The sequence below is a fragment of the Pituophis catenifer genome, unplaced genomic scaffold (genome assembly GCF_029215685.1).
Source record: "Pituophis catenifer annectens isolate HBS135680 unplaced genomic scaffold, rPitCat1.0.hap2 SCAF_8, whole genome shotgun sequence".
NCBI classification, from domain to species: Eukaryota; Metazoa; Chordata; class Lepidosauria; order Squamata; family Colubridae; genus Pituophis; species Pituophis catenifer.
Genome location: NW_027256888.1, coordinates 63,585,513 through 63,611,680, shown reverse-complemented (window position 1 = coordinate 63,611,680; position 26,168 = coordinate 63,585,513). Strand labels below are relative to the sequence as shown.

At 38.6% G+C, this 26,168-nt stretch overlaps 1 protein-coding gene across 1 annotated transcript in view; it reads left to right on the top strand.

The window, feature by feature from the left end:
- Positions 1–24,879, top strand: part of DAPP1 (dual adaptor of phosphotyrosine and 3-phosphoinositides 1) — a 29,219-nt gene extending 4,340 nt beyond the window's left edge. The window contains exons 3-10 of the mRNA XM_070948571.1: positions 7,615–7,737; positions 10,148–10,281; positions 17,035–17,165; positions 18,169–18,216; positions 20,181–20,243; positions 21,251–21,336; positions 22,527–22,614; positions 24,807–24,879. Coding sequence (XP_070804672.1) covers positions 7,615–7,737; positions 10,148–10,281; positions 17,035–17,165; positions 18,169–18,216; positions 20,181–20,243; positions 21,251–21,336; positions 22,527–22,614; positions 24,807–24,854 — 721 coding nt within the window. The 3' untranslated portion in view covers positions 24,855–24,879. The remainder of the gene's footprint in view (positions 1–7,614; positions 7,738–10,147; positions 10,282–17,034; positions 17,166–18,168; positions 18,217–20,180; positions 20,244–21,250; positions 21,337–22,526; positions 22,615–24,806) is intronic.
- Positions 24,880–26,168: the final 1,289 nt, after the last annotated feature.

Here is a 26,168-nt window from a genome sequence, read left to right as displayed (position 1 = left end):
AGCATGGTCACAATTTCTCTTAGCAATTGTGGTCATTAAACAAGGGCTACCTGTAGTATGAATACACTGTAGACTGTGGTTATCCAAAACATTTAAAGAGGTTCTTTGAATAGCATATTAGCACATGCAAGACAATGCTATGGAAAGCATTGAGGCAGCTAATTCGTCTTGAAGGCTCATCACAAGTTCTTTGAGAGCTTTCCCAGATTGTCTGCTTGTGCAATTGAACATGCACAAAGAACATTCCTGGTGAGACTGTTGGGGAGCCATACACACTATTAGCAGTTACTGCACATGCCCTCATTTTTGTTAAGTATTTGGCTGAAGTGCCTTTACTACAAGTCTTTTTTTTTACATCAAGGTCTATTCAATTTTTTAAAAAACAGACACTATCTTGCACAAGCTTGCATGACAAGAGTGACTGAAATCAACATACTCTGGTTGTCTGGTTAAACCTATATATTCACAGTCTAAAAAGCTCATGAGCGGATCAGTTCTGTCAAATGCAAAACGTATTAGAGGATTAATGGCTTTTCCAATGATGGGGTTGTAGAGCTCTAACAGGCATGCAAGGGAAGTGGAACCAATGCAGACATGAGGTGAAAATGCCAGCTCAGTGGGATAAAACATATATTCTTACATACTGCATTACATGTGAAGTGGCAGGGAGACAGGTACTAACTAATCCTGCTGGCAACTAAAGCAATAGACAAATGGGCTAGGGACACCACAAAGCACTATTTCACAAGTTAGTTTCAAAAGCCCTGGGAAAGAAAGTAAATATCAAGAATGAGTCATGGGACATCTTAGTAATAGATTCAAAGACAGCTGTAATTAAAATGTGCAACCATTCCTCTTTATCGTAACTGTCAACATTGCTTTCCCTTTTCATTATACCTATTATGCTACACATCAGCATTAAAGAGAGGGTTGGCTCTCTTTTCTCTCATATAACTTCCCTATGGAGGACTGTGTCATGATTTAGGCCATATCAGCTTGACTATCCATTTTTTTTCTTCTGCTTTAAGCCTTGAATCTTGTCACATAGAGCCATTCATCTATCTATTCTAGTGCACATTCTATGCATCTCTATGGCCTTTCCAGTTTAAGGATATCTTTGAGGCTATGGAAAGCCGATGCCCATCAGAGTGTAAAAATATCAGATCAGATGGGAAAAAAGTATGATCTACTGAGGCAACAACCTATGTATGGTTTGTAGAGCAATTCTCTTTTTCTATGAGAGAGACTGGGAAAGAACAGTTGGTCAGCCTACCAACTGTAGAAATTGAGTGCCATCAGAGTACTGATATCACATTTAGGTTTAATAGTTTACAAATTCCCCCAATGGCTTCATAGATGGTAAATAGAAGCAAGGAGTGAGTAGAGCTCTGAAGGACCCACAGAGCAGGAATCTCTGACTGGAACTGGCCCTGGAGAAAGGAGAAGCAATGTCATTCAGTGCCTCCTGCTCCTAATCCCCCGAACCAGACCAGAAAAATACCATGAACAATATTGGTCACTGAGAGATCAAGGAATGCCAGAATGGATGCATTACCTTCATCCCAAGTCTGTCAAAAATCATTACAAACGTAGTCATTGCTGTTTTAATGCCATGGCAAGACCTGGATCCTGAGTGGAAGTGGTCCAGATAATGTTTTTTTCCCCCAGAGCCCTCTGGAGCTGTAAGCCAACCATCTTCTCAACTCTGTTTCCAGAATAGCAAATTTGGAGACTAGATCTAGTTTTGTCAAGTTCTACTGGTCCAATAATTGACCCACCTTAGTGGAGGTGGAAACCATCTATTTCAAAGTAAGAGGAATCATCCCTCTCTCACAAGAAGCATTCCCCATTGCCTGCCACCTCCCATGGGAACTACCAGTCAGGAGGGATAGGGATCAAATACAGGAGGCCAAAAACACAGTTCCAAGGATGTCTACTTCATCAGGGCCAACAGGTTTCAACTTCTCTCATCGAACTGGGCAAAACTGTGCCTTAGGCAACTCCACAGGACCTGTAGAGCTAGATTCCAATTCTGAAAGAATCTAAACAACTTTATTCAACAGATGACTAGAATAATACAACGCCGGACAAATGTTTCCTAGGAGGGACCAGGTTATCCTAAACAGGACCACTAATAGGCTCTCTGCAGACCCAATATGGGCAGAAAAATAAAAAGCTTCAAAATTACATAACATGTTTCCCATCTTCTTATATTCAAACCCTATTAAATAATAAATCCAGAAATCACCAGTTCATTTTTATCAATTTTCAGCAAAATGTCCATAACGGGATTCCACTCTTTTATAAAAGTACCACAATTTTTGCCTCCTTAATCCAAGTCAATTTAAACATTTATGCAAGTTCTCTAAACAGTCCATTTCTCCATTGCGAGTACATTCTTTGTCTTTCTCCAGTGACATTTTAGCTATCTGTTAGGTAGGTCCCTGTTGGATCCACAAGAATCCACATAGGCACAATCCTATCCAAGGCCAAAGTCACCTACTCATTCCAAGTGGCATCCAATGTCCCATAGGATCCCTTAGATACTGGGGAGCAGGGACCATCCAAATAAGCGTTGTCTCCCTGCAGGGAAGTGCATACCAGAGAACTCAAGTATCAGCAGAGAGTGATCTGCTTTTACTACTTTTGTTTCACTTGTGTATATAGTTTTTACCATTAGGTTGTAAACTGCCAAAGCTTCATTTTAAACCAGGTGGATATACCCATGTTTTAAATAAAAAAATAATAAAATAAAATAAAATATCTCCTCACTTCAGATCATGTTTTCACTGCCTTGAAATAAAGATCAGATCTAATAGCAGATCTAATCTAACGCAGCCTAATGTAGGGCATTAATTTATATACATTTGTGTATAAAGTGAAACTGAGAAGAACATATTTGCATTTTGCAAGTAACCTTCTCTCAGTTACTTTCCCGTCCTACTGTACCTAATCATGCAAGTCTCAACTCCCATTGTATTTATATACCCACAAAATACATCAGAAAATGAACCTTAAAGTCCCTACTTTTCCACTATATAAGATCAATGCATGTTTATAGTATCCATTCATCAGATATCTGCTCTTCAACTATTTCTTGTTCTGGCACTTACTTAGTGAGCTTACTTGGAACAACAGGTGTTTTTAAAGATGACCCTTTGATCTTTTTATGCATGCTGGACAGACAGAGTTTGAGCAGCTTCTAATTTTAGTATTATTACACATAAACAGTGGTAGCTTGGCTTCCATAGGGTACTTGGTATAGGTTTATTTAAGGCTTATTTATTTATTTATTTTTATTTATTTGTATTCTGCGTTTATTATTTTTACAAGTAAGTCAGGGTGGCAAAGACATTCAGTATACCTTCCTTCTCTTATTTACCCTGCAGCAATCACCCTTTATGGTGGGTTGGGCTGAGAGAGAGTGACTGGCCTAAAGTAACACAGCTGGCTTTTGTGGCTAAAGCAGGACTAGTAGTAGAGTTCAGCCTGAAGGAGACTTTACCCTGCTAACATTACTGTCCCAAACAGCTTACAATCCTTCCTTCCTTCCTTCCTTCCTTTCCTTCCTTCCTTCCTTCCTTCCTTCCTTCCTTCCTTCCTTCCTTCCTTCCTTCCTTCCTTCCTTCCTTCCTTCTTTCTTTCTTTCTTTCTTTCTTTCTTTCTTTCTTTCTTTCTTTCTTTCTTTCTTCATGGGGGATAGTGTTATGTTTGATGGCCCAGTCCAAGTATTCAATTCTGCAGGAGAGAGACCTGATAAAGAATGTCTGTGCTATCAGAGGCTCACTTTGACATATGACTTTTTCTGCATGGCTTCTAGACATTCCCTTTGGCACATTTCTTCTGGTGTTCTCAGAATTTAGGAAACTTTGTAGGCAGTTTGGGCAACAGCTGAGATTCTAACACATCACTTTACTACTTTCACGTACTGAGCAACAAAATGAGTGAAACCCCCTCCATTTCATAATGCTCATTTTTAACCATAACTTCTCACGCAAACTGCCTAACTGGATCAAACTGACATGTATGAAATGGTATATGCAAGTTGGTCTGGGATTTCAGCATTTGTAATATGCATCTGCGTATACGTAGATTGCTTCATTTCTCTAAAAGAGGAAGCAGACCAGTAAGCAGACTTCCTGAAGAGATGGCTTCAGGAAATAGTGATTTAGAAAGTTACCATGATAGTTTCCAACAGTTAAGGCTGGCCTTATTACTTGGCAGAATGAGATGGTACCAAGGCCAAGCCGAAAGCTGACACGGTGAAATTCAATCGAGTCTAATTCTTTATTTGCTTACATCTAATGGACAGAATCTTTCCCAGACTAAAGCTGTAACTGTCTACTCTAACCTAATAGACATATCCTGAGAGATTCTAGGCTGAATCTCTTCCATCCTCCCCATCCAGTTTGATTTCTTTTTGAAATCTGCTGTTTCCTCTTGGGAAACCATGATGCTGTTGCTGGAATTCCCCCCTCCCTCCTCCAGGTGCACATTTCATCACATCTGCTCACTTTAAGGAGCTGTGACGAAGAGTGAAGAAATTGTACATTTTTATGGTTGTATTTTTCCTGGCAGGGAGGAGAAAGATGTAGAGTGGCCTTCTCCATCTCAGAGTATTTTGACTGGAGGCTGTTATTATGTGCTCCACTTTAGGTAGCAATGTGCAGTATATTGGTCTGATCCTGCAAATGACTCCAGCATTTTACTATGGGCCAGATAAACCATCTAGCAAACCAATTCTTGAGAGACTAACTGGGATAAGAATAACTTCATAGATTGAAATAATAAGCATGAAATTGTAATGAAGAAGTAAGACCCTATTAGTATTATATAAAGTTAGCACCCACCCTTCTCCTAGAAGAATGAAATATTATAGGAAATATTAAAAAAGCAGAATATTATATCTCCCTGGATGAGAAAAGGAGAAACATGCTCTTTGAAAGCATCCCCCACCTTTTTTCATGTTTTATTTGTTCTATTTATATAACATTCAATTTTCATCAGAGTATATTCTGGGTGCAGTTATGTTTAAATAGTTGTATTACACATCTTTGTTATGATATTCATCACCATCATATTGATAATATAATAATATAATCACATAATATTAATAACATAATCACATAATAATATTAATGCTTAACATCATCTTCTTTAACAACTCTCCACTTTACCATTTCCTCTTTTTATATCTCCTCCTTTCTAACTTCTGTTTCTGTTATTAAGCCATTTATAAAATATGTCCCATATAAAAAAATATTCAGTTTCTTCTTTATCCTTAATAATAAGTGTTAGTCTGTCCATTTCTGCACATTCTAATATTTTCTTAATTACATTCCCCTCAGGTGGGATCTCATCATTTCCCCATTGTTGCGCAAATACAATTCTAGTTGCAGTTAATATATGCAGGATCAAGTATGTAGTCTTTTTATCATATTTTTCCTGGTAGAATGCCCAACAAAAATATCTCTGGTTTCAGATCTATATGTTGTTTTATCATTTTTTCCAGCCATGTATGTATTTTCGTCCAGTTTCTTTTGCTTTTGGGCATGTCCACTACATATGGTAATATGTGGTGGACATATACAGCAGCCAATAGCTTGCCACAGGAACAGGAAGCTCAAATTCAAAGCCCAACAGAGGGTATAAATAAATCTCTCTCTCTCACCCATGTGCTCATTCGCCCAGGACCCAAAAAAACCCATGTGGTTCCTGTCCGCCATTAAACCATCTTTTCAAACAGCCTCTATGTTTCCAGTGTCTTTCTTCCCTCTTGGAACTGAACCCAGATGGATATTTCTTCCAACAGTATGTTTACTGTTTAAACAATAAAATAAAAGTTTGCATTCAGATAAGGGGTGAAATGCTCCCGGTTTGGACCAGATCGCCTGATCCGGTAGCGATGGCGGCGGGTGGTTCGGAGAACCAGTAGCAAAAATCTCTGCCCCCCCCCCATGTCCAGCTGAGCCGCATGATCATCAGAGGGTTTTTTTTTACTTTTAAAAGCATTTTTTCTACAATCTCTTCTGACGAAAAAATGCTTTTAAAAGTTAAAAAGAAACCTCTGATGATTGTGCAGCTCAGCTGGGAGCATCAGAGGCTTTTCAAAGCATTTTTTTCTGCAACCTCTTGGCCGAAGAGGTGGTAAAAAAATGCTTTGAAAAGTCTCTGACGATCCCCGCTGAGTTGCCTGATCGGCAGAGAGATATTTTTTTAAGAAATACCTCTCTGCTGATCAGGCAACTCAGCTGGGATCATCAGAGAGGTATTTTTTAAAAAGCCTCTCTGACGATCCCAGCTGAGTTGCCTGATCGGCAGAGGCTTTTCAAAGCATTAGAAAAAATGCTTTGAAAAGTTAAAAAAAAAAAAGTTGGCCATGTCCACCCAGTCACATTACCCCCACCACTACCAAGCCACGCCCACAGAACCGGTAGTAACAAATTTTACATTTCACCCCTGCTTCAGTTATTCCAAATGCTTGGTCATAAGAAATGAAATCCAAAGGCTTCAGTACAGTACGAGTCAGGGCCCTATTTTTTATTTCGATAATGTTAGAAAGGGGAAAGAAACCTCTTCTCAGAATCTTATTCAGTCATTTTTTCTGGCTTTTGCAGTTGTAGAAGACAGTTCAAAAACACTTTCTCAGTAATAATATATGCTAGAAAATTGTCTTATCCAAGTCATAGGTGGGAGGGAATTTACCATGGCGGGCCTTTTTGAAAGTGCTACTTTATAGTATGTGAGGATTATCCTTGCCTTGCACTTCAGAAATTCATTTTATTAATAGCCATTTAAAAAAAAAAACACCACATGGTGCCCATTGTATTGTATAATTTGCATATTTGCCTGTTTCTATAATATAAGTTCATACATTTACAAGTTAGTATCAGCAACTCTTTCTGATAATTTGACTAATTCGTCTCTAGAAGTTAGCTCTGGTGTTCCACCAAACTTTACTTAGCCACCTCAAACCCAAGTCTGGCTGAGTAGACATCTTCAGGCTCCAACTTCTTCGTTAAATGATGAAAACAGCATCATACCACTTCATCATAAGCCCTAGCACTTTGGGATGTGTGTTTGATGAACAAAGAAGGCAGGATTTTGCTTCATTGGACTGTCCGGTTTGATCCCTTCTGCCGATCCGTCATGGATCATAATGGAGTGGGTCATAATAGATAGGGATCCTCATGGATTATTGTCAGATATGCTCTAAGGTCTTTGTTTTGCAGTGTGCCTTACACCTATGAGATTTTCATGACATTTTTGCTCTGTCACTTTTTGTGAGAGATTCTAGGGAAACTAATAGAAGGAATTTCAATTATAAAGAGCCAAGAGATAAGAAACAAATCTGTTGACAACTCATTTCATAAACAGTAATTAAATCCAAATGTCAACAAACCTGAGAAGAAATGATTCAAAATGTTCTGAGAATCCCACCGTAATGAATTCACTAATAAAGCAGAATTGGAAAGTCCCTATTATTGCTGTTAAAGTCATGTTATTGAAATCGGTGTAATTCTGGCTTCCTTGATCATACCCAACTGCATGAGACTTCACACTTGTTGCAATAGGCATGGATTTAATACAATACGAACTTTGATGTCTCATTAGGTGGTATCATGACAATCTCACACGTCATGCAGCAGAGGCTCTTCTTCTTTCCAATGGCAGCGATGGAAGCTATCTCCTAAGAAAAAGCAATGGCAGGACTACTCTTTTTTCGCTTTCTGTAAGGTATAGTATTATGAATATTTCTTATATTATTTTCATGTGAGCCTGCTCATATTTTGAGTTCAGTATCTACTTTCTTTCCCACAAGTGTCATATATTTAGCGGCTGGTACAAGAAGCAAAGTAATATTGTAGCATACCTTATATGGGCATCCCCGCTGGATTGGCTAGTCCAGTGGTCCCCAACCTTTTTATCGCCGCGGCCCGCTGAGCGTGCACAGGGGTGGGGGCACGGCCCAGGAGCTTTTGCGCATGGCCCATTGCGCACGGCCCAGGAGCCTTTGCGCTGCAGCGTTTATGTCCCCCGGCCGCTGCGCGGCCCGGTGCCAGGTACTCCATGGCTCGACACCGGTCCGCGGACCGGGGGTTGGGGACCACTGGGCTAGTCCACCGGCGGGAGATATAAAGATCTGTCTTTGGCCAGCTTGCGTGCCGACTCCCTTTATAAGGCGAGCCCGGCAGCACAGCCGGCAGTTCTGTTCCATCCTAATAAAAGTGCTGAACGGACCATTCGCTGCTCGCGTATTCTTTCCCTGCGCCAATCTAACACTGGCGACGAAGGATTTCAAGAACCACAGCGAAGAACCTCGTGGCACCATCACTACCCAGCCCGACTCAACAGAGCAAGTCACTAAGCTGGAGTCACTAAAGCTGAGAGCATGAGAGCCATGGCAGCGCCACAAATCTCGCTGGCTCCATTTAATCTCAATCAGGAGAAGTGGAAGTCCTACATGATTAGGTTCCGCCAATTCCTGACTGGTAATGGCTACCAAGACCTGGACCAAATCCTCTTGACTCTTAACATTGATCAATTTTCACATCTTAGTTGGGAAATGCAATTCATCTGAAATAGCTGATCTAGTGAAATAGCTACAACTCAGAAACATTTAACTTTGACTGAAATACAATTTTAAAAAAAAACCAGAAGTGGAATAATTTAAATACTCATAATTAATCAGTTAATGTGTTAAGCATAGTGCAGATGATCCTAAAGTTATGACCAATCATTTAATGACCAGTTGAGTTACGCTGGTATTGAAAAAAGTGCCTTGCATTTGATGCCTGTAGTCACATGATCAATATTTGGGTGCTTGGCAACTGCATGTATTTACAACGGTTGCAATATCTCAAGTTTATGTGATTGCTATTTGCAATTTTCCCAGGGGCTTCCGATAAGCAAAGTCAATGAGGCAAGCTGGAGTTGCTTAACAATGGTGGCAAAAAAGTTGTAAAAATGGACTTATTTAACAACCACATTGCTTTGAGATGGACGTTCCGGTCCCAAGTGTGGTTGTAAGTTGAGGACTACCTGCATTGAACATATGACCACAGTATCTTATATAACATTGTGCTAAAATAGAACTAGAAACTCATGAACTACAGACTACCTGTGACCCCTGAGACATTATTTTTGTAGGTTACACATATTTGCTTGGATTTCAGTTTACAAGAAAAACGTATATTCAACTTACATTAAAAATAATGACTGATTGCTTAGATTTGTTTTGTAAAATGCTGAAGTCTCAAATACATGCAAACTAGAATGACCTTTCATTTATTATAATTTTGAGAATTACAATCTGAAATTCATGTTTTTGAAGTGATAATGCATTAGTTTTAGTGGTATTATATGCTTAGTCTTCCTATTAATTTTGTCTAGCTGATGGTAGTCAGATGATAGTCAGAGGCACAGAATAAATGGTGTGACAAATAGGTAAATCTCTTGATTGTCTTAACTTCTTCTATTTGAAATGCTGAGAACAAGACCTGAAAATACTATTTTATTCCTGCTCTTTTCTTTTGGGCTACTGAGAAAGCGCCTCAAAGCCATCAAGCTAACATTTCTCGTAAGATCTGAAGCTGAGGAACTGGAAGAGGAGTAAACCAACAGTTCTCTCCAGTGGAAAAAAAATGAAGCTACCTTAGCTCAAAATCATCAAGAGCTTCATAATTGCTCCTTTAAGGCAGTTGAGCCACAAGTAAATCAGCTCAGCTCAGCAGTGCTGATTAAGTTACATAGAAGCATGGGATTGCTTTCAGTCTGATACAGAACTCGTATATGGAAGCCTCCCAACTTCCAAAGTTCTTGGTAAGCATGGCCAAGTGTAGTTCAACATACAGTACTTGGAAGGCACCAGGCTAAAGAAGGCTAGTATATATCAAAGGAAAATAATAAGTGGAGTAATATAAGATGAAATTTAACTTTCTCAAAATGAAGCTTATGATCTTTTCCAAAAGATGATGGTGGAGAGTATCATAGGCTTAGACAACTGGGAATGAAGGAAAGCGTGAATAAGTTCCTTATGAAGATAAGGGAGTTTCTTGTTGCTAACTTTCTTATTTAATGGTCTTCTGGAACCAATACAAACAGTTTGTACGGTTAACCACTTCCTTTTCTTTTCTTTTTTTTCCAGAGCAAAAGATTCTGTAAAGCATTTTCATGTGGAATACACAGGGAATTCATACAAGTTTGGCTTCAATGAATTTTCAGACTTGAAAGAACTGATCATGCATTTTGCGAATCAGCCATTAATAGGTAGCGAGACAGGTAATCCAAATTTTCTTTTTCTCTTCCTTTTAAAATATTGTATTGTGAAAATTTAATTTAAAGATTTTATGTTGTAACTTTACTTTAAACCAAAGCTCCTTTTTATATCCTCAGATCAATCCTCCCCTTCGTAAGTTTTATAGGTTTTTGCTGCCTTTAACAAAGTTCTTCATATTTAAATTAATATTTAATAATTAAATATTTAATAATTATTTTTTGCTGTCAGATCTTCAGGTATTGCAACAGTAGTTTGTTAATCTATATTGCATACTAGAAAACATTTCATAATAGGATAAATGTTATGTACATTGTGGATTCAGGATATGAGGAGAGTAGGGCACAAAAAATCGCAATGCATTTAATTAAATGCTTTACAGAAAAAGCTTTTTGTTTCCTTAAATTCTCTTGCCATCAAAGAGGCCAGGGTAAAGGCCGCTATTGCTTAACGCACTGTAAGCCGCCCTGAGTCTCCGGAGAAGGGTGGCATATAAATCAAATTAAAAAAAAAAAAAAAGAATGGCTTCAAATGAAAAAGAAGCAAAACACCTTAATGGTAGTTATATACCTATGGCCATTCATTTAGTGACCGTTCAAAGTTATGATGGCACTTTTTAATGACCAGGTCCTCAGACTTATGAGCATTGCCGCTTCCCCATAGTCACATGAGCAAGATTTGGGGGCCTGGCAGCTGGCATGTATTTATAACGGTTCTGGGGTCACATGATCACTATTTGTGACTTTCCACGGGACTTCTGAGAAGTCTGTGGGGGAAGTTGGATTCATTTAACAAACACATGATTTTGCTTAAAAACTGTTGCAAAAAAAGGTAATAAAATTGGGCGAGGGTCACATGATGACTCCCTTAAAGACAAGCATTTTTGGTTATGTTCCATCAGGTTCCATGTGACTTTAGGACCATTTAGAGAGAAGAAGCATGTTCTGTATGAATGTGAAAGGGGCCTTCTTGGGGGCCAGTTGCAGTTTTAGGAACCCCTTGCAAGGGGAGGAGTTGCAAAGTTGGATGATTCCAACGCTTTCTTCTTTTTTTCTAGCAAGTGAAAAGTTCTTTTTTCCCCATGCAATTCTGCAGCCTTTTTGCTGAAATAAATTTTAACCTTGTGGGTGATACCTTTTTGTTTTTATGAATGTGCTAAACTAGAGGTGTGATATGTTTTAAATATAATTTTGTCCCTTATTTGTTGGTTGTCTAGTGGCAAACGATAGTATTGCTAGTGGAAAGAAAGATGTAAGTTTAATTAAGAAATAGTTCTAATACAACAGTTGGAGAAGTGGTCAATAACACTGTTAATTAAGTTAAATACTTTTTCCTTCAGTATTTCTGCTCTCCTTCAGTTCAAGGAGGTTTTTTTTTTCTGCTGCCTTTTAAATAAAAGATAAAAGTTGCAAACACTGGCTGTTTCATAACCAGTAGTTTTCCTATTAATAACTGTGTGTTTTGTTAAAATCACTGGTACTCTTGGTTTTGCTGGACTGATTCCACAGAAGTAATTCCTTTGCAGTTCTTCTTTTGAAATCCCAAAGGTGCTTTCTCAAGAGGCAGCTGGACTTTCTGGTTTTTCTTTGAAGCTGTTTCACTTCTCATCCAAGATGCTTCTCAGCTCAGTTGAAGAAGCTTCTTGGACAAGAAGTGAAACATTTTCAAAGAAAAAACAGAAAGTCCAGCTGCCTCTTGAAAAAGCACTTTTGGGACAACCATGACCTGGATGACTGAGAATCTCCATAGACCTCTTTTGAAATCTTTGGATCCATTCTTATACAGCTTAAAATTTTAAATAAAACCATCTTGATACAAACGGTTTAGTTTGGTTTGGCTAACAATGCTGTATCTAATACATTTGGGATACCTTACTTAGTTTTATTACACAAGTAAATACTTGGATAAATCATTCCAGGTGGTTTAAGAAAGCATACATTTAGTTTAAGGGCAGAAATGGTTTAATTTTGTTCAAGTGTCAAGTCTATTTCCTGATGCAAGTGTTAAAACTCATTGACTGGCCCCAACTGACACAGTGCCTAGAAACTTGAGCTCTGTTGTTACAGTCCCTAAATAGGTTGCTATTTAACACAAGATATGCTTCAGATTTTTGATGAGCAACTACTACTGGAGCAGGTCCATATGAAGAAGAGGCTCCTATTATCAACTCATTATGTGTCAAGTAAGATCAATGGGCTGGACTTTTAAGAATGCTAAAATACCTGGCTCTTCTGAGAAAGGAAAGGATGATAAAAGGAGCAATAAGCAATTCACAGGGGTTTTTGTTTTGTTTTGTTTTGTTCTGTTTTTTTGGCAGTATCACTTCAGTGAGGTTTTGTATTAAGAGAATTCTCCTTTTGCACAAGGAAGGCCCTACTGTACTTTTGTTCGAATCTTTCAAATGCTTTGCTTTTCTATACTCAGGATCAGGCACTGTGACACTGGGATTCAATTTAAACACATTTGAGGATTCCCTGATTTATAGGGCACATGAAAATCCACGGGAGTGCTTTAAGATGACAAACATCCTGATCATTCCCGTTGTTTTTCTAGTCTTCTTGTGTTTAAGTCTTTGCTGACCCAGATCATCAGTTTGAGAAAATAGAGTGTATCTCCTTAGTTTGTTCTTTTCTGCCCTTCATTAAGAGGGCAAAACAACGGTACAGCTAAAAATCCATTTCTTTATACTTCCAAAATACAAGTAGTCCTCAACTTACGACCACAATTGAACCCAAAATTTCTGTCGCTAAGCAAATAGCAACCTATTTGTTAAGTGAGTCTTGCCCCATTTTATGACCTTTCTTGCCACAGTTAAGCGGATCACTGCAATTGTTAAGTTAGTAAGGCGGTTGTTAAGTGAATCTGACTTCTCCATTGACTTTGCTTGTCAGAAGGTCGCAAAAGGTGATCACGTGAACCCAGAACACTGCAACGGTCATAGATATGAATCAGGTGTCAATCATCTGAATTTTGATCATGTGACCATGGGGATACTGCAACGGTCATAAGCGTGAAAAATTGTCTTTAGTCATTGTAACTTTGAACGGTCACTAAATGAATTGTTGTAAGTCAAGGACTACCTGTACATTGTTTCCAAACATAGAATTAATAAGATCAGGGGAGAAATCAGAGGCTTGATACAGGTACTAACAAGGAGAGAAGCAACCTAGAACTAAGGAGACATTTCCTGACAGTTAGAACAATTAATTGGTGGAGCGACTTGCCTCCAGAAGTTGTGAATGCTCCAACACTGGAAGTTTTTAAGAAGAGATTGGAAAACTATTTGTCTGAATGATGTAGGGTAGCCTCAGCAAGGGGTTGGACTAGAAGACCTCCAAGGTCCCTTCCAACTCTGTAATTCTGTTCTGTTCTTTTGGAAGGCAATCCTTGATTTATAAACATTTGTTTGGTGACGAAAGATACTACGGCACTCAAAAAAGTGACTTACAACTGTTCCTCACACTTACAACCATCACAGCATCCTTGTGATCATGTGATCAGAATTTGGACATTTGGCAGCCAGCATGTTTTTATGATGGTTGCATCATCCTGGAATTATGTGATCGCCAATTGCAATCTTCTAACTGGTTTCTGACAAACAAAGTCAATGGGGGAAGCCAGATTCACTTATTGATCACATGATTCATTTAACTGCAATGATTCATTTAACAACCAATGGCAAAAAAATCTGTAAAATTGGGCATAACAACCGCCTTGCTTAGAAACCAAAATTCTAGTTTTAGTTATGGTCCTAACTTAAGGAGTAGCTTTAGATATCAATTTTGTTAAAGCCAGACAGATTTAACTTTCATTCATGTTTGAGTGGGAAACCACTTGATATCCTATGAATAGTGATGCAAGTTGCCTAGTTAAAGTAATAACATCCCACGATTTGCTGATTATGGTATCATCCTTGGTATCCATTGAATTTTATTTTATTCAAGAACCATAGAAACAGCCTTACTCTTTTAGAAAGGTCCTCTACTCCAGTCCTAACTAATAGAAATTGTTTCTCATGGCTTGCATCTTAGATACACTATATGTTATTGCCTAGGAATCTCCTTAGAGTTTATTGTTTATTCAATTTAAATATTTCTAATGCACCTTGTACATTATTGTGGTTTTCCTTCACCACCGGCTATCCTGCCATCTGTTATATCTGTTAACAGCGAAGAAATTCACACTATATAATAGTGAATTTGATCTCCAGTGTTGAATGATAGACTTGGCCTATGGTTTACCAACTCCCAAATCAGATTCTGCTGGCTCTGTGAAACTCCTTTCATGTTCTTAAAATGGAAAGTGCCACCAGCTGGGAGATAGGTGTTAGACCTCATAATACCTATAAACTTGTTCCCTTCCATGTTATTTTTCTATATGAAGCAATGCATAGAAAAGGAAAGTTAACACCAAAAAAACCAATTACCATAACAGCCCAAACTCCACAAAGAAGGTTTAATAAGGGTCCAAGGATAATGTTGCAGGTTCCAATCTGTGTCGGTCACTTCATTTTCCTGAAGATGGGCTCTAGCATGAATCCAAAAGCTCAGAAGACAAAACTTCTGATCCTGGTGACTGACTCAAATTGGATCCCGCATCAATAGATTATATTTCTCTTTCCATAGGCCAGAGAACAATCTGGAATGAAACTCTTTCATGATTACAGATAATGGTTACTTTTATCTGAAATATCAACTATTTCATTTGATTTTGGGATTCTATTATAACCCTAATCCTAACCTTTATAATATGAAGCAATATTTAAAAGCACTTTAAAAAGGAACATTTTAAATATTTATTAAAAAACAAGCAAAAACATGGCAAGTCCTTAATTTCACAACACATGGACCATCTCAATCATAGTTTCAACTGAGAGACTGTAAACATCCCAGACCAAGATAAATCCAAAAATGATAGGGAATTCCTGCATGCTGACAAATCAGTCATCAATAGATACATACAGATAAACCAAATTTACACACCATTCAAAAGAGACAATAAAAAAGGTACAAAGGAAACAAAAAGAACAGACACATCCTCACCCAGATAAGCAGGGAGTAACACCAGACAATCAAGCAGAAAACAGTACCCTAATCAAGGAACTCTAGGTGATCCCCCCTCCCTGCCCCTGCCAAACATTGGCATAGCAAACTACTGTGTATAAACAGGCAGCAAAGTCCACACTCACTAGTACTGCGGATGTCAGGTAACAAAATGTCGGCAAGCACAGAACCAAGCTTAGAGAGCATCAAGGACTCTATAATAAGCAAGGTGTCCTTTGAGTCAAATTCAGCTGGTGATTTCATGGAGATGCCATGTAGTTTTCTTGGCAACGAACTAGAAATGGCTGGTCACTACCTTTTTCTGGGATGCTTGTTCAATTCCTTGTTCAATAGCCAACAACTCTAAGATTGGTAGTCTCTTCTTCAACTAGTAACTTGTTTAGATTTTAGGATAAGGTGAGGTACTATATTTATGTACTGCACCTTGTTGGGGCTTTATTTATTATTTAGCTGGGAAGAAGGTCCATGCCAAAATACATCAAAGTGCAGGGATACTTCCCTGTAGGTTGACATATTTTGCAAATTGTACTTTTTAGATCAGTGAGGGCAAAGCCTTCAGCTAAGGTGAAGCTGAAGGAGATCTCAGTAGGTTTTTGATGAATCTGAGATAAAGGGAGAAATGTAAAACAAAAATAGACAAATATCTTTTGATACTTTGTTAAGTTATCAAAGTGTTTAATTTTTATAGAGCAGGATGCTAGATTAGATCTAGATAAATATAGTAAGGGATATGTTGTAATGGCTTTCTAAGATTATGTTTCTTTTTTCTTTTTTGCATGCATCCTATTACATATCTAGGGAGATTCTCAGTCATCTAGGTCATGGTTGTCCCAAAGGTACTTTTTCAAGAAGCCTTCTTGGAACTGCTGAAAGGACTGTGTTGTATACCGGAGATAGATGTCGCATCCCTCCCCCTCTGTTGAGAGAGGGCTGTTCAGTTTTGACATAGATGGGCTCTTTGACTCCTCTTTCAAACTAGCAGTCCTCTCTGTCCAAAATGTGAACTTTGCTGTCTTCAAAAGAGTGGCCTGTGCCTTTTAAATGTAGATGGACTGCTGAATCTTGTCCTGATGGTTTTGTTCCAGGTGGGCTGCTGTGGGTTCACAGGGGTTTGGGAGAACCTGTAGCTAAGATTCTGTGCAGTTTGGAGAACCCCCAAATCCCACTCCTGGTTGGCCCCGCCCCGCCCACCCCTCCCCTCCCAGGAGTCCCCACGCGGCCAGTTTTGGATGCAGGTAAGTGCAGGGCACGCGTGGAGGCTCAGGGAGGGCAAAAAAACGGGCCTACCGGAAGATTGGGAAATGGAAACAGGCCCGTTTCTGGCCTCCAGAAGGCCTCTGGAGCCTAGGGAGGCCATTTTCGCCCTCCTGGAGGCTCGAGGAAAGCCTCCAGAGCCCAGAGAGGGCAAAAAGCCCCCCCCCCCCATGGTGCAGGAGGCCGACTAGGCCATGCCTACCATGGCCACGCCCACCCAGCAACAAGGCAGAGAACCCCTTGCTAAAACTTTTGAAGCTCACCCCTGGTTTGTTCTCCTATGTTATGCAATGCTTTTATGAACTTGGATGAGAAGCGAAAGAAAGAAAAACAAGAAAGTCCAGTTGCCTCTTGAAAAAGCACCTTTGGGACATCCTGTTTTGTAAGGGAAAAGGCTCAGAATTCACTTTTATGGGCTACTTAGGGCTTTCTTTCTTATAGGGACTTTGATTGTATTGAAGCATCCATATCCCAAGAAAGTAGAAGAGCCTTCCATTTATGAATCTGTGCGAGTCCACACCGCTATGCAGTCAGGAAGAACAGAAATTGACCTCATTCCCAGTGCTCCATCGGTGAGTTCCTATTTTTAAATAGGAATTTCCTATTATAAGTAAAGGTTTCCCCCTGTCCAGTTGTGTCTGATTCTAGGGGTGTGTTTGTGCTCATCTCTGTTTCTCAGCCAAGGGAGCCAACATTGCCCAAAGACACTTCCATGCTCATGTGGCGAGCATGACGATACACTGAGGCGGAATGCTGTTACCTTCCCACTGAAGTAGTACCTATTTATCTACTCGCATTTACATGTTTTTGAACTGCTAGGTTGGCAGGAGCTGGGGCAAGTAATGGGAGCTTACCCCGTCATGCAGTGATTGAGTCTCGATCCTAGGCAGTCAGCTTTCCAGCTGACAAGCTCAGCGTCTTTAACAGCTGAACCATCACATCTCCTTCAGCTATTAATGTAACTTATAGCATAAAGATCCATGAACATGAAGACTGGGATCATACAATGGTCTAAATTTTAAACCTGGTTAACAAAACACAACCACTGTGTTTATATATGGTATTCTCAATATTATGATTCAATGGGATGTTTAGTTCATACAATATTCTAAGTTAATGGCTGGATTTCCTTATGATGCAGAGAATTGCCCTAACTGGGTGTTGCATATGAATGTTGATTGATTTGATAAACTATATGAATTATGATGACCAAAGGATGCTCGGCTGCTTATTATTTATGTTTGATCCCTTTACAATATGTATTTCATACATTATAGTCAGCACCCACTTTAATACATGTTGCCAGAGGGAATATTTCACTAATTTATTGGCAAAATAAAATAAATTTTGCATAGTTGTACAGTGAAATGAACCTCTTGGGAACTGGGAGCAGATAACTCATTTATCAGAGAAAAGGAACAATTACAGTTGAAAACTACCAACCTCTTTTGCTGTGTCAGCCACATCAAGACACTGAAAAGACTCATGTTTAAGATCTCCCTGCCTCGTCCTTTCCCCTATTCCCCCGACATCCTTTTCAACCATCCTAATAAACTTTCCTGTGTTTCATTACAGTTAGGGACTAAAGAAGGTTATCTAACGAAACAAGGCAAAATAGTTAAGGTAAGCAATCTAAAAATTGTTCTATTGTTTTTTCCCCTTACACATTAAAAATCAAACATGCTAAGGAGCAGTGCTTGAAAATTGTATTGGGCATGTGTGAGCAAAATAGGATCTGGAATACCTGTTTGCATAATATCCAACAATCGTTGTATTGTTAAGAAACTTACTTTTCCTTGGCATAGCAGTCTCTAGGCACGTTGGACTGTCACCCCTATAATTCCCTGCCAGTATGGTTATGATGATGGGAGTTATAGTCCAACATTCCTGGGGGATACTATCTTAACGAAAGCTCTATGAAGTAGAGAGCTATATGAAGCTGCTTTTGGTGGCTTATTTTGAAAAGGTAGCAAATGGTGTATTTATTTAAAAATGCATTTTTCTTGCTATAGAGCAGAGAGGTACTTCTTGGATTTTCACCTCAAGTGCTGAAAAACCAACAGTGTGCTGCCGCCCCTCCCTTTTTTTATGTGCATTATGTCTACGGATGCCATCTTGAATTGTTTGAGTGGTATTTCTGCCAAAATCTTTTGGCTGTTTCACTTATTCCTCTCAGTACCATGTTTGAAATTGTTTCTTCATTTCCCGCTTCTTTCACAATTGTCCCTTTCTGAATCAGGTGTGGCCACCTCATTTTTCCTGATTTCAGGCTGAGATCACAGCATAGACCTTCGAAAACTTCTAAGGCAGTGTTTCTCAACCTTGGCAACTTTAAGCTGTGTGGACTGTCAGAACTCCCCAGACAGCATGCACGATATACTGATATGGGCTTTATCAAGCCATAGGCACACATATTCATAGTAAAAGAAAGAAAAATAATTTTATTTTGAATAGTTGAGTTATGTGATTAAAAACAGTTGTTATAGATGATAATTAGGATTAAATTTTAGATCCAGCTTTCTATCAAATTTAGAGTTACAGTATATTCAATGTATTGACTGAATTGACTTTTGAATATTCTCAAATCAGAGAACTAAGTAGCCAATCTCAGTCTCCTTCCATGAGCTTTATGAGTTTACTGGCCAGACTACCCATAGTTTTTCTCTAATCTCCAATCTCACTTGTGTTGTGTAGGGCCTCAATCTCACTTCTCCTTTTTCATGTTGATTTATCTGTTGTCTTTTCCTGTTCACATCTCATGTCATGTAGGAGGTTGCAACACCCTCTTCCTTTTCACTTACTAAATTGTCATAAACTGTCTAAACTGTCTGTCTTGTCTTCCTTACTTCTAGAATCTTCTTCTGAGCCATCCTACCATTGTATTTCCTTTTCCAGTGCGACTTAAACCTCCTCTCAGGTAGCCTTCTCCAACCTGGTATCTTCCAAATGTGTTTAGCGCCTTCCAGATTAGGGAAGGCTACTCTGCGGCATCTCTAGATCTCATTTACCTGTTTCTTTCTCACCTTGTTGATGCAAGTTGCATTTCCTGTCCACATAGATGCATCCAGTATGGGAGATGCTATGTGTGTTAGATGCAGGTCATCTTCAACTTACAACCATTTGTTTAATGACCATTTGAAGTTCCAACAGCACTAACAAAAAGTGACTTATGACCATTTTTCACACTTACAACCATTGCAGCATCCCCAGAATTCAGAATTCTGATCAGAATTCAGATGCTTGTCAACGGATTCTTTCTTATGACTGTTGCAGTGTCCCGGGGTCATGTGATCACCTGTTGCAACCTTCTGACAAGCAAAGTCAATGGGGAAGCTAGATTCATATTCACTAAATAACAACTGCAGATATTCATTTAATAACTGTGGCAAGAAATGTTGTAAAATGGGGCAAAACTCACTTAACTGTCTCACTTAGCAACAGAAATTTTGGGCTCAATTGTAGTCATAAGTTGTGAACTACCTGTAGTATCATGGTGAGGAAGGGAATAAAGAGATTTCTTTTCCCCAGTATGTGTTGCTTCTTTCATGTTGTATTTCTTTCAATTTCCCTTCTCTTGATTCTTTTAGAACTGGAAAACTAGGTGGTTTACACTGCATAGGAATGAGCTGAAATACTACAAAGATCAGACGGTGAGTTGTGTTTTACTCTGTTGCTTGTGAAAGCTAACGCAAAGCAATCAACAAGGTACTGGAAATACTCTTTGTCCCATGTTTCCAAAATAGCTATTGCAAAACTGAGTGCCAAGCAACATGGACTTCGTACTCAATGCCATTTTTATTCTGTGGTGTCTCAGTTCAGTTAGTGGGCTACGCTTACATGCCACCTCTATTCTATCAATGACTATGCTTCCTTTACAGCAGAGTAAGGAAATGCAAACTGCACATTTCTCCCTAGCTTCCAAATTCTCCCCTGAAATTTAGTGGCAACCATTATTTTCTGTGTTGTAATTATGCATTTTGGACACCAAAATAGTCTCTTCAAGGTGTCAAGGTTTAATAATATTTGCTATGTACACCTCAACTCTGTAAAATAAAATGAGGTTGCCGTGCCCCATTGGTATCACCACAACAGTTGATGTGATACAGATCTTGTGGCCTTTGGAGGCCAATAACAATTTTTTAAGCATGGCCCCAAGATGTGGGCCGCCCCTCCTTTGTAGAAATGTACTCAGAAGAACCCAGAATAGAATAGAATAGAATAGAATAGAATAGAATAGAATAGAATAGAATAGAATTTTTTATTGGCCAAGCGTGATTGGACACACAAGGAATATGCTCTCAGTGTACATAAAAGAAAAAATACCTTCATCGAGAATCGTAAGGTACAACACTTAATGATAGTCATAGGGTACAAATAAAGCTATAGCAGGATAAACTGCATTCATTGCTATTGGAGGAAAAGGAAAATCCACCCACGTTGGATTTCTTTTTTTAAGGGTCTTCTTTTTCCTTCCATTTGTACTACGTCTTTTGCAATGTATTAAGTCAAACTCAGTAGTGAGTGCAAAATAATCTTTTGTCTGTAGGGTTTTGTTTACTGTTCTGTTCCTTACCTGATGTCTGTGATGGGGCGAGGTGGGTAACCATTTTAAATGATAACACAGAGCAATTGTTTCAAAAATGAACATTTTTTCAAGTCCACAGAGCCAATCAGAGCACTCGATTTAACTGAATGCTCAGCAGTGCAGTTTGACTATTCCCAAGAAAAAGTGAATTGCTTTTGGTAAGTTGATGCTTAAATACAACTTTGGGGTATCCTAGCGTGCCTTTTCTTTCTTTAAAAGTTTCTCAGTGCTATTCTGTGTAAACTTTTTCTTCTTTTGTCTTCTTCACCTCACTGCTAACCAAATTACTGTTATCTCTCATGATTTCAATTAAGACATTGTGCTGGTTTTCCTTGATTTGTCAGTTTGCCATCAGAACTAATTGCTTCCTTTTGTTCTTCTTTTCTGAACAGCTTTAGAAAAGGGCTCTGCTTGAATTCCAATAATTCTAGTTTAATTAGGAAAAAGCCGGGTACCCATGAATGTTATTTGATTGCTTAGCTCCTCTTGCATATACTGTATGTATTGCTCAAGACTGAAATAAAAAGCTGCATTTTTAGCCATCCTAACAAACAAGTTCAACAGCAGCTTCCATAATTTACCTGTCCCTACTTGGTCTTTTTTCAACTCAGTGGAGTTACTCCCTTTGAATTCTGTAAACCTACTTTAATTGTAACAAAATATGCATTTTACTTACAGGGAATCCTCTTTTAGCGACCACAGTTGTTACCAATAACACAGTTCTTTGGCAAAGCAGCCTTTAAGTGAAACTGTAATAATTTTTTGATCTTACTTCAGCTTTCCTTTGCTGAAAGTTGTTAAATGTGAGGATTGTTTGTAAAGTTATTTTTTCATCGCCAATATAACTGCAAATGGTTGTAAATGAGACATTTACAAATGAGGATTACCTGTACTTTAAAAAAAATAAAAAAGCAGCCCTACCTTCCGCTATCTCAGAAATAAAATCCGGAGGTGCTTGTATTGGTTTTCCCAAACTGGAGCCCCTTCCCAAACATGTTGATTAGGCCTTATGAATAGGCCTCATACCCTGGAAGGCTCTGCATTTGGTAATATCTCTGATTCACATTGAATGGAGTACTTTGGATGCATCTTTACTGCTGATAGGTTTTTTTCTGTTTTGTTTTTTAATCACTAATGCAATTATTAATCACAAGGGTTTGGTCAAATTTCATATATTACCTCAATTATTTTCTATTTCTTTTAAGAAGAAAAGTAGGATTTAAAAAAAATAAATCAAATAATATTTTTAGCTTTAGTTTCTTTGGAAAAATGGAATATTAATATTGGAGGTGACTATGGTGTCCTTATATTTGTGACACAGAAAGTTTATAAATGTTATATTTTACAGTTTAGTATTTCCAATGCGGACATATTACCTCTATGCAAAGACTGGAGTAGAAGCCGATGAGTGGATTAAAATATTGCAGTGGAAACTGGTAAGGAAATGTCCATCACAGAAGATTTGATTAGAATTAAATGACAAAGAAGTGACAAAGAATAGTTCATGCTGACCGTGCTGATTTCTCTAATTTAATTCCACAAGGGTAGCCTTAGGAATATTTAAAAAGAGAAAATTACAACACACATACTCATGGATATTTAAACATTCCCTACTCTGCTTCTTTGCTTATACAGGTAGTCCTTGAGTTACAACCATTCAGAGTTACAACAACACTGGGATTATCATTTGCAGGGAGTTTCTAACAACAAAGTCAATGAGGGAAGCCAGTTTCATTTAATGACCGCATGACTCAGTTACCTGCAATGATTCACTTAACAATGATAGCAAAAAAGGTCATAAAATGGAGTGTGAGTTACTTAACCAATGCCTTGCTTAGCTACAGAAGCTCTGGGCTCAATTGTAGTTGTAAATCAAGGCCCGTCCTTATCGGCTCCAAGTTTAATCCTTCTTAACTCCAGATAACAAACAGATTTTAAGAGCAACTGCACACTGTACAAACACCACCAAATTAGATTGCCCAAGAATGTGACTTGATATACGGTAGTTTCCTATGTTCTTTTTCCAAAGGAAATGAAACTATACTAATCATGAGGGTCCAATGCTTCGCTTTTCTCTGTAGTGTGTCTCTGCAGTCTTCTGGAGCTTAGCTGGTGTAGGTGATTCAGTCATAATGAAACTGCCCCCCACATACACCCCCAAAAGCTGTTATTTGGAATTTTAAGTGATCCTTTAATACTGCACAATGGTGCTCAGTGTGGGTAGTCACATGAATTAAAGTTTTATGATGCAGGAACAGGCTTTTAGTGAATGAGAAGGGTAGTGTAGGTGAAGAATTGATTTGGATTAAATGCTGAATGGGGAATCTCAGCTTTGGAAAAACGGAGTGATTTGCTTTTCTGGTAGGAACGAGAAAATAGGCATGAGGCTAAATTTGCAGTTGGGACAGTAGTTTATTCACAATGGTGTATTTGTTTGAAACCTCTTTTGATCTTTGAAATCAGCAGGGGTATTATGGGATGATGACAGCACCAAGGCAGAACTGTTGCTTTACATTTTCCAAGTCAAATATGTAAAAAGGTCTAATAAAAAGCTCAGGCCACTTGTTTTAGTGACTACTTTTAAAAGAAAAAAGTATGCATAGAATTCACCAAGTTTAATGATTCGGTCTGAGAAATTAAAAAAAAGTTGCGAAATGCTGAAATGATTTGGGGGAATGATTTGAACGGAAATATTCTTAAATTCAAATAACCGAGTCACAGTCATTTATATGATAGGACCTATTTTCTTTTTCAATTTCTGGTACAACACCGGCCTTCTTTTCCCTAATGCTGATATCTTGATGTCTTATCAAATTATCCTCTTTCATCTTTATTCAGTCAATCCTGCTTAAAATACTCTATATAAACTTGAGAAGTCTTGCCCATTATTGGCCCTCTTGTAGTGTTATTTGTTTAGTTTTATTTACTTCTTTAATATCCAGCCATAATAAGGGCTCCCAGGGGCTTACATTTATAAGACATATTGAATATTTGCTGCAACAATAAAAGTCAGTAATATAAACAAGTATCAATATAGCAAATACAAATGCAAAGCTGACTGTTTTTCAATCCCCAGATGCCCTTCATAAGACTTGCATTTTGCACTCGTTTCCAGAAGGCTGGTGATGAGGGTACTAAGCTTTTCTCTGAAGGGAGGCTATTCCCAAACATGGCCTCTGACCAGCCAATTCAGCAACTGCGATAACAATATTGTGCTTATGGCAACCTTATACTAACATGAGACCCACTGCATTTTGAACAAATTGTACTTTCAAACAGGTCTTCAAGGTGGGCTATAGTTCTAATTATTGCTAGTTACCATATACTACAAGGATGGGCAACTATATGACCTGTGGACTTCAACTCCCAGAATTCCTGAGCCAGCCAGGAATTTTGGGAGTTGAAGTCCACAGGTTGTAAAGTTGTCATAGTTGCCCACTCCTGATAGACTACTTATTGTATATGATATATATATACTATAGTGAACTGATTAGAGATGATGGGAGATGTAACCTAGCAACATGCAGAGGATATCAGAAGCTCTTAAATTACATGGTATTTTAATTTACTTTTATTTACAAATTCATTTCAACAACAAATATTATCCCCTTTACATTTTTTTCCCTAGTCCCAGATAAGGAAAAAACGCCAGCGTGACACCACACTCAGGCCATAGTAATTTTGGCTACAAATACTAACTGCAGAAACCAACATCGGCTCGTATTCATACACCTTCAGATTCGTTATTCAGCATTAAGAAGTGCTGCACCAGATCAGATTAGAGGTTTTTAAGCTCTGCAGCTGCCGACTTGCTGACAACTTATTTCTAGGAAATTGTTAAGCACTCTGTTAGAAGCAGAAGACGATTACCTTGGAAGATGGATATTCACCTATTCAACGTTTCATTATTCTGGATACGCCTACTAGTTACTGTTTGCTGCCAGGTTTTCACTAGTTCTTATGTAAGCAGTTTCAAAGTACTTAGTTTCATAGCATGAACCTGAACTAGTTGCAAACCTGCTCATCCCTGGCTGCCATTCCGTATGCTTCAAACCATTTACACTCTGGTCTATTAAGACACATTACCTGCACAGTTTTTTAAAAAAATAAGTTTTCATTTCATCTGTGGCTTGGACTGTTAAGACTCGTCTGCTAAAATCATTTTCTCAGAACTTCTGTAATTTTGACTTCTCTGATGAGCAATCATTATCGATGATTACTGCTAGTGGGACACGTTTCTATGAGCAAGTAAGATATTTTTTTAATATTGGGAGTACAGGTAGCCCTCGATTTATGACAATTTGTTTAGTGATCGTTCAAAGTTAAAATGGCACTGAAAAACGTGAGTCGTGACCGGCTCTCACACTTATGATCGTTGCATCCCCGTGGTCCCGTGATCAAAATTTGGGCGCTTGGCAACTGGCATGTAGTTATGACAGCTGCATTGTCCCAGGGTCATGTGATCACCATTTGTAACCTTCCCAGCTGGCTTCTGACAAGCAGAGTCAATGGGGGAAGTCAGATTCATAGCCGCAGTGGTTCGCTTAACAACTGTGGCAAAAAAGGTTGTAAAATGCGGTGCAACTCACTTAACAACTGTTTTGTGTTGCAACATAAATGTTGGGCTCTATTGTGGTCATAAGTCGAGAACTACCTGTATATTGTGACAAATGAGATGGTACTTTAGAAGTCAGTTCCGGAAAGTCAGTTCCGAAGTCAGTTGGAAAAGCTGTTAATACTGTGCTTTCTAAAGGCTGTGTCCATGGCTCTCATTCATTATTTACTGCAAGGTCTCAAAATGCCAGAGTGGATATTCTCCATGCAGACAAATCGATGTAGCCATTTTCCAAGAGAAACTGCACATCTCAAGACACACATAGATGGCAAGATGTGGCTTCAGCTACACTATTTAAATATATTTGCCCTATAGTAGAAACTGGTATCTTTCGGAAGCTTTACACTGAATGCATATCTGTGTTCTGATCCTGGT